A 9,765-nucleotide genomic window follows, 5' to 3' on the forward strand; every position below is an offset into this window, starting at 1 on the left:
AAAGCAAAGAGCTAAGGGAGGAACAGGGCGGCCCCTAAGCCCTGATCCTCCGAGTGGACCACATGCCCTGAACCTGTACGAAGGCGCCAACCTGGAACTCGCGGACAGTACCAGCAGCAGTGCTTACCGATTAAGCTAAGGTACTGTTGGTACTTTACGACGGGAAATTAAATCTCTTATAGTAAATTATTGAACTCATACGTTAAAAACCAAAAAGACACCAGCGGGATTCGAACCCGGGACCCCGCTAATCGTGGACGACGAATCGTAACCACTCGGCCATTTCGTTACCTTAGAATTTTCCTTAAACTAAGAAAACTTGTCTTTATAGGTGAGCAAACGCGCCAGGAAGATTACTGGGTCCATTTGCTTTACCTTAATGGGTAAAAACAAGTCGATATAATGAGCCCAGTGTGTTTGGTTTGTTAAGAAGCTGCATAACACAGCCTAATGTGCAAAACAGTCGTGTGCTACTAGGCGGATCATTACGCAACAATGAACACCGCAATTGTGTATTTTCAAAAGCCAGACGCGTAGATTTCTACTCTTTGTATCTGGGCACATATAGATTCCGTCACCTCCCTCTTCAGCTATTTCGACTTTCTTAAAAAGAAAAATAGAGACTGTCAGCGAATATCCAGGAGTTGAAATAAGGATCGTCCCCTCGATAGACCTCAGACTCAGTAAAGTTCAACATTGGGCTCTTTTTCAACAGCTGTTTTTGCGGAAACTTTTACATCTGGATTTTTTAGAAGCATCTGATTTTGCCCAATTTTAGTAAAATATGCTCCAAATTTTGCTAAAAAAGCAAGGTTAACCCCTTACCATTTTAATTTTTCATACAAATCTGATTTCGCCAAATTTCACTAAATATACAAGGTACACCTCTTTCAATTTAAATTTTTTCATAAACATTTCTTTTTGCCCAATTTTGCTAGAAATACAAGGTTAATGGTAAAACGGAAAACAAAACATGCTTTGATTTGGCATGAAGATTTAATAAACACATTCAGGCTGCGGCAAATCCAATATATTGGTTAATGTTTTGATTGTACATGTATTTGTGTCTGAGTGTAAGCCCTAACAATCTGCAATTTAGTTCCAGAATCATCTGATTGTGTCCTATTTTGCTTAAAAAAATGCGAGGTTAACCCCTTACAATTTGAATTGAACATCTAATTTTTCCCAATCTTATTCAAAAAGCAAGATTAACCCCTTACAATCTGCAATTGTCCAAAAACATTTTTTTTAAAATGCGAGGTTAACCCCTTTCAATTTGAAAGTTTTCGCAACATCTAACCTTGCAAAATTTCACTAAAAAAGCAAGGTTAATCCCTTACATCTGAAATTTTTCGGAAACATCTGATTTTGCCAAATTTCGCTAAAATATGCAATGTTCACCCCTTACAATTTGAAATGTTTCATAAACAACTAACCCCATACAATCTGCAATTTTCCAGAAACATCTCATACACTGACTTTAGGCAAAATAGTCAGACTTTTGCGGTCTAGTAACCAGACTTTGACTCTTAACGAAACATCGAATGAAAAGGGAAACATCAAATGCATATTGCACAAGATCGAATGCAAACATACCGATGAAACATCGAATACAAATAGCTCGAAATGTCAAACATATGTGTAAAACATTGCTCACATATTTGAGAATATCGCAAATATATTGTAAAACAACACACACAATTGTATCGAAAAACATCGCACATTTAATGCAAAAAAATCGAACATAATATTGAAAACATCGCACATATATACATGTATCGTCAAAAACATCGCACATATAAATTGAAAATCGCATATAAATGTAAAACATCGCACACATATATTGAACATCGCACATATATTGTAAAACATCGCACAAATATATTAAACATCGCGCAAATAATGAAAAACATCGCACACTTATATTGAACATCGCACATAAATGTAAAAGATAACAAACACATAATGAACATCTAACATATATATTGCAAAATATTGAATATTGCAACGTTTGACACGCCATACCGGAAGTGATCTTTATCATTGGCTTCCTTGGCAACGCGATTTTCGTACCGTGGATGAAATTCTCAGCACAAAATCTGTCATTAAATTAGTGTCATTGAAGTTTTCTGTGATTCATTCATTAAATCTAAGAATTTAAATTCCATTTTCACGTTCAATCCGCGTGTGGAAATTATTGTTTGTGTATTCACGCCGAAATGTGATGTCGTGAGTGTGCACGCACGGACGATCGCCGGCGCGCGAATGAGGTGGTAGAACTTGAGTGTAGAGATTGTCATTGAAATACGAAATCCATTTTATTCCTCGTGATATCTCAAAAGGCTTGCAAATTTTCAAACATTTTCCTTGAAGATCTGAAGGGGAAAATAACGTATTCTGAAATTGATGAAATGAACCACTAGTTCCTACAAAATCGTAGTGTACTGACTGTTGGACGACGTTTTAAAGATATAAATATGGCTCTCACACTTGTCAGTTTGAAGTGGTTAGCAGGCAAGGAGTTCACTGGGCGGCCGCCATCACCCAGGTAGGCCAATAATGTGGTGTCTTTTGTTTACAGAAGAACCATACACAACTTGTTTACACAATCACTGTGGCCCGCCTGACATTTCAGTGATTTAAATCGATTTATTGATTTAGACTTTTGGTCAACATCTTTGTAACAATAGCTAAACAAAGAAAGGTTTTTTTGGGGGAGGGGAACAACATTCGAATGAACACTTGACATCACCAAAAGAGAGGAGTTGTAACTTTCAATTTAACTAAATATCAATCATTGTAGTTTCTTTTGTGAAAATTGTTTGGTTAATGAATTATTTTCTTTCTTGGTTTTAGTTAAGTTTACTTTTGTGTATTAATTTATTTACTTATTTTTACTGAGCAGTTGATCTTAGATAGCTTTGTTTGAGGGGTGGGGTATAATTGTTTTCCTTGGCTTTTGTCAGTTGCTTAAAATTTAAGACAAAAGTAGGAAAATTATGTTGGAATTCTTCCCATTATGTTTACTTGGAATTCAGAAAATAATGATTACTTTCAAATTAATCTGGGATTGAGATACCTGATATTCACAACATAGTTTTTTTTATTACTTTTATTAAGTTTAAGGGTGAAAGGAAAGAAAGCACAAAGAAATGAATTGCATTGCCATGGCTTCATATCTTGGGCCAAAACAAAACTTCTGCTTCCGATTACATAACATTTGAAAAAAGGGTAGGTAGGTAGGGAATTTTTTTTGGGGGGGGGGGGATATTTTTGTGTATGAACATATGGAGGTGTCTGCATGTAGTAAACAGTAAAAGATAGTAATTGATGATTTTCAGGATTTTCACATTTTCCCCAAAAAATTAGGGTAGGGGCTGTCAAAATAGGGTAGGTAGGGTAACTGGAAGCAGAAGTATTTTTTTTTATTTGCCTTGCCCTTCAGCACACTTTTTAAATGATAAAATCATATCATTAACCAATAATTTTGAATAAATTCCTTATTGTCTTTAATTTATAGGCAAGGGCATGCGATCACCGTCATTGATAATGCTGCCTACATCTTTGGTGGAACTCGTTGTGTGGAGGAACCGGAAAGGGTATGAAATGATCTGAGAACAATTTCCACTATAAAATGGGCAATGACAATTGACTGGAAATGAAGCTAGAGTTTTGATGATCTTCGGCTAAGGTCAAAGAAAGGATCCTGAAAACTCTCAAACAGTTTTTAACAGTAGAGTTAAATTGTATTATATTTTGGCCACAGGGTATCTTTTTTTTATTAGTTAACCTGCTGAAATTATGTAATTGATAAAATAAATGAAGATTTATAAAGCTTGCTCAGTGTACCCTTCAAGATGACCTTTTTTTTTTTTTTTTTCTTTGCAGGGGATCTTCTACTTCAGAGATTTACACAAACTTCACAGTAAGTGGGTTTTTTTTGTCCTCCAAGAAAACTTTATTTTTGAAACAAAAGTTTATTTCAAATGCATTGAATTTTGACATTGATTATACATATTTGTATTAAAAACTACACTTTCTTTTGAGTTGGGTGTTTTCAGTTGCTGCCTCTTCCAGTGGTATATGTAATTAATTTTTTTTTATTTTAAACTTTCCAAGTTGGCAAAATCTTGAGATGGGAGAAGATTAGATATGCAGGCGATGCTCCGTCAGGTCGACATGATCATGCATTATGGTAAGAGCATTTTATTTGTAGTCGAGTAATTATGTTCATTTGAGGGTCCTTGTCTAATCAACATAAAAGACATTTTAAAAAGTTAAACATTTTTCTCATTGAAAGATGAATTTTTGGCCTGAGTTAATTAATATTACAAATCTTCAAGGCACAAATTTTAGAATTTTAGTCTTACATTTTTTCATTTTTTTTTTGTTTTTTTTGTTTTTTTTGCTGCAGTGCTATCGACAACACATTGTATGTGTTTGGAGGCAGAAATGAGTTGAACGCAGAAGAAAGTTTACCTGGCGTCTACGCATTCAATACAAGTAAGAGAAAGTTGATAATGATTGCTAGCTTTTCATTTTAGGACAAAAAGTATATTTCCTTTTTGTAGAAGTCTTCAAAGGCTGCTGAACTGAACTTCTTAAATGAAGAAACGTTTTTCCTTTTTTTTTAGAGTCGCGCGATTGGAAGCACGTACAGACACACGGGGTCGAGCCAAGGTCATTGAACCCTGGTTGGGCAGTCATAGAGAAAAGGATCTTTGTGATTGGTGGAATCTATAAAGGCGAGGCGCATTGCGACGTGGATGTCTTAGATACAGGTAAGCCAACACTCGGACACAGAAATTTCATCATCGATCCTGGTGTCCAAAATTTAACTCAAGTCTGCCAACCAGCCGCAGTAAGTTGTCTGCAGTTGTGAGTGATTACAAAGAGAAAGAAAGAGAAAAGTAGGCGGATAAAGCTAAAAAGTATATGTAATGTCCTTTTTGTACTGCATTTTCATCACTCACATGAACCACTTACTTACAAGGAAAGTCTGTAGATGCACGTTACTCTTCATTCATTATGTGTTGTTACCCTCACACACCATTTTGACATCTCACTTTGCACCACAGAGTCACACACATGGACTAAACTGACCATCTCTGGTCTGCCACCGGCACCAAGGTATGATGTGGATTGTTTCACATAAAGAGAACTTGTAATGTTCATTCAACGATTGTAATGACAGTATGCAAAGCATTAGCATTTCTAATAAGGAAATTCATTTAATAGACCATGTGTTGTCATGCCAAAAGGCAACAACCAGGTAACCCAAACATTTAAGCATTTTGCATTTTTCTTTGGCCCACGTTAAACAGTTTATGTCACCTCTTTTACACCAATCACATTTCAAGAGATACACAGGCGGTGCAGAAGAGAACCGTTTGCTGTAAATTGGCATCACGTGACCGCAACATCCATCTTATGAACATCCAATTTGTAAACAAATGTCACATTGTCTATAGGCCTAGGCTTTTTAAGCAACTATGTCCTCTTGCATTATGAAATTAGATATTTGTTGTATTCCAGGAATCAAGACACTAAAACCCCGTTGTCATTGTGCACCCATCCCCAGATGCATACATTAATTAATTATTTAAATATCTCACTTTTTTTCATGAATGAGGAGCAACATGATGTTTTTGTTTTTTGGAGAAAAAAAATTGTAAGTGGTTCTTTTTTCAACCATTTATTTGATTTGTCCATGTTGTCTTAGATGTGATCATAGACTGGTGCCTGTTGGTCACAAAATCTACCTGTTTGGTGGATGCGGGGGCAAAACAAATGCTTCAATGATCTCCATGTGTTCGACACAGGTAAACAAAATCTTAAAGATAAGGAACATTTGCAGTATTTAGTATCTGTAATAAAATTCTTAACCCTTTCAACTCCCCGGCTTTACCCACAAATGCTCAATTTGACCTCTTGCCCAGTTCTGTCTCATTTTGCAAGAAATTTCACATTTGTACTTGTAAGGAGCAACAGGCTCTGTGCCGAGTATCTGGAAGGGTTAAGGTTAACGAACCAGACAAATTCTATGAGGATTAAGTTCCACTTTTTTCTTTTCAACTGACAGTTTTGTTTTTTTCAAAAACAGAATCTTTGCAGTGGTCCTCCCCACCGGTGAGGGGGGACCCACCCCCACCCAGGGGATGTCACAGTCTGACCCTCCATGCAGACAAGGTTAGTTCCACCATGTTTGTTGGTTCATTTGCATTTGTTTGTGTGTGTGCTCATTTGCATTGATCTGTCCATTTATGCATTTGATTTTGCATTTGTGGTAAATTTGTAAGTTCACTCAATGAGGTTGTATAATTTACTTTGTCTTTATATTTGAGTTATCTTCATTTGAAGTTACTGCATAACATACAAATCTTTTGTTACATTTTTAATAATTGAATGAACAATTTGCACAATTTTAATCTTGCAAGTTGCTCACTTTAAAATCCATGCCTTTGGTCCCTTTGGTTGTTTTCCATTGTTTATTTGTTCACTGTCATACATTTAAGTATCAAGAAAAGTCAGGGAAAATGTTTGTATGAAGAACTGCAGACAACATGATCTGAAAGTGTAGTCTTTTTTTACCTATACCTATCAATAATCATAGAATGTTCCTGCACTGAAACATCTTGTTAAGAACTCGCATCTCCAACAACTTGTTCTGTGTGGCCAAGATTAAAGTGGACCTCTATAATCTGGTCTTGAATAGCTGTTCACAGTTATCTTCAATTGACAGGATTAAATACTGGAGGAGACACTAATCCCTATTGTTAATCCCCTCTGCTCAGCCTTGATTGGCTTCTGTAGTGTTGGTCCAGATCTCTTCAGTGGGCGATGCATTTCTTTTGAGAGGGATTAAGACATCTTCAGGGACAATTTACATCGATTTGTGGAGCACTAAAGAAAAATCACTGATATGGTTTCCCAGTGTTGTGTACTTGTTAAAATTAAGAAGTTGAGCAAGAACTGGTATGCATGCAGCAATTGTGCGCAGCTGTTTTCTTGGAAGTGTTGTTGCCGTCATCGTAGTACAAATGTAGTAGTTCAAGATGGTGGATTAAGGTTGCTACTTGTTTGTGCATTTAATGCAACCTGTGCTGACGTTACAAAAATCCAAACAAAATGTTGTTCTTTAAACCAATGATACCAGTGATTCCAAATTTCAATTGTTGGTTGTGTGTTCAGAGCAGAATTTTCCTTTATTTGTCAAATGAACTACCATGGGAAAACTTGTAGGTTTTTTTAAAACAAAGAAAAAGTGAAGCCTATACTTGATCATCTGTAACCTGTGGATTATTGTATCAGTGTTCTAACAACTGAACTATTCTGGCCTATGTGTTGGCAGTTTATGAATTTGTCACTGTCTCATCAGCTAGAAAAAAATACTGTTTTAATTATTTAAGAGACTACTCCCTGCAAGCATTATTAATAATATCTAGTGAGTTTTCAGAAGTTGAATTCAAATTTTGTCTCTTTGTTTTGTTTTGTTCCAAGCTTTAAATTATTCTGATGAACATTTGGCATTTGATTCTGTTGTCAGGATATCTATGTCTTTGGAGGATCCAACGATGGCTTGAAAGGAAAGACAACTCTAGGTGACCTCCACAAATTGAGCCTTGGTGAGAATTTGTCACTTCAATTAAGTGTCATTAGGCAGAGTATATTATGACTTCGTGTGACAATACTGTCATGAAAATTGTCATGTTGTAAATTGTAATGCAAAGGATGGGCACCAACACATCCTTCCCCTAAAAAGGCCCACTGTTTGCCTTTTGAAAAACACCAATAAACACATGAGTCCAATAAGGATACACTCCTACCTTTATAACTTGGTTTTATGTCATCCGTTTTTTCCTGGGTTTTTTTTTTTTTATTATAGCCAAGATGAAATGGAAACGGCCGTTCTACTCTGGCAATCCTCCGTGCAGACGCTTCGGTCATGTGGCTTGCACATATCTCAATCATGTGAGTATTCATCCACAGAACTAGAAAGTATTGAATGGAAAAAAATCCAAGTTTTGTGGGCGGGGCCTGTGGCAAAGAGCATGATTAAAATGCAAGACTGGGCAAGAGTTTTGCATAAATTTGCATGTCATTAATGGTTTTGATCTCTGATTGGTTCCAACAGCTGTATATCTTTGGAGGCACCAATGAGGAGATGGACTACAATGATGTCAAGGCAGCCAAGCTGATCAATCCGTCCAATCGCAAACCCTGTAAGAAAACCTGCACTCTCATCTGTCCAATCAAAATTCTTTTTAGTTATCATGATGATTAACAGTTGAAACAGATCCCCACTGATTGACCACAAGTACAAAAGAGGGGCACATGCATGTCTACACTGGTTTAATTGTACCAATAATACAAACTTTTTTTCCAAAAAGATACTTTTGTTCTCAACTTATCTGTTTTCTTCCAGTGAAAGTTTCACCAGAGGTCCTGCACAACATACTGTACAGCAAAGCCGACCAAAGCGAAGGAACATCATCTCCATCGTTACCTCTGCATGAAAGCATGCTCAGCTCAGCCACAGATCACGAACAAGGTGAATAGACAGTTTGCGTAGAGCGCCCTCATGGAAAACAAGTCATCTTTGTAATGCGCATGAGCATACACTTTCTACCTTAATTGTAATAAAACCTGTATGGTACTTCTTTATCTTGTTTCAGATGACTCCGATGCCTCAGATGCTTCATCTAGTTCCGCATCTTCTTCTGACTCCAATAGGAGCGACAGCAGTGATGAAGACTTGAGTGACTCCTAATAACTTTCCAAGGCCAAAGAGTATTCCTCTCACATCAACCATTGACCCTTTGCACGGCCTATATCCAGCACGATGATCAGTAACAACACAAAATGCGACATACGCCATTTTGTTCCCTTTTAGAATCGGCTGCCGCCTGGCTGCCCATAGTCAATTTTGACAGCTGTTTAATAGACACAACCTAAGAATGCAGTAAAGCAAACAAAAATGAAGTTTAGAACCAGCTGTCATACTGTTTTCATTCTGGAAAGTTTTATAAAAGGCATGCAACTGGGAATTAAAAAAAATGAGGAAACTCTAACCCACACAAAACTTTGTACAGCATTTTTCAACTTGTAATGACATTCATGAGAAGTAAAAAATTAGGAAATCTGCAAATCTGAGGACAAGTTGCCTGCCTGTTATAACCGTGCACATATTCACATTTTGGAACTAAACTCTTCATATATTTTTGGAAAATATTGTGTTGTGTATGAGATTCCCATGAGATTGGTGTATGTGAATGTCCAACAATGAACAACTCTTTTTGGGTGCTTGTACAGGCGTTATAGTTATTTGTACACAGATTTCTTTTAAATATGGATGCAATTTATTTTTGTATATTTGTGTGAGTGCAGCTTAGCAAATAGTATGGTTTTAAAACTTTTTGGAGTGCGTGGGCTCCGTGCACAAGTACCCCCTCAACGGTAAGAAAGGGAGAGTTGGGGAGACCACTGGGAGAGACACTCAAAAGTATTGCTGACAACGCCTGACGCTCACAAGGACGCTTTGGGGCTTTGTGCATGCATTCAGATTAAATAAGGTATACATGTAAATATATTATCTTCAAGCAAACTTGAATCCTCGATCCTGATTGGTCGATCCATGGCAACAGGCCGTGCTACATATAACCATACCGCACGGCCACGGTCCATACCGCACTCCGCGTATTGCGCTATTCTAAGCCTACGTGACGTGATTAGTGCTGCACAATTCATTGTGAATTCAAAAGTTGC

The 9,765-nt window shown here is 36.9% G+C and overlaps 1 protein-coding gene across 1 annotated transcript; it reads left to right on the forward strand.

Moving 5' to 3' along the window:
• Positions 1-2,030: 2,030 nt before the first annotated feature.
• LOC119738851 (rho GTPase-activating protein gacHH-like) lies at positions 2,031-9,057 on the forward strand. Its single transcript, XM_038213821.1, is given in 15 exon segments — positions 2,031-2,548; positions 3,521-3,599; positions 3,889-3,925; positions 4,120-4,195; positions 4,415-4,503; positions 4,635-4,781; positions 5,079-5,130; positions 5,723-5,781; positions 5,784-5,822; positions 6,104-6,189; positions 7,547-7,625; positions 7,886-7,971; positions 8,135-8,222; positions 8,426-8,551; positions 8,676-9,057. Coding segments are annotated over 15 exon segments (1,209 nt in total). The 5' UTR covers positions 2,031-2,477; the 3' UTR covers positions 8,771-9,057.
• The last annotated feature ends 708 nt before the right edge of the window (positions 9,058-9,765 follow it).

Source organism: Patiria miniata, unplaced genomic scaffold (genome assembly GCF_015706575.1).
Source record: "Patiria miniata isolate m_02_andy unplaced genomic scaffold, ASM1570657v1 HiC_scaffold_3, whole genome shotgun sequence".
NCBI lineage: Eukaryota > Metazoa > Echinodermata > Asteroidea > Valvatida > Asterinidae > Patiria > Patiria miniata.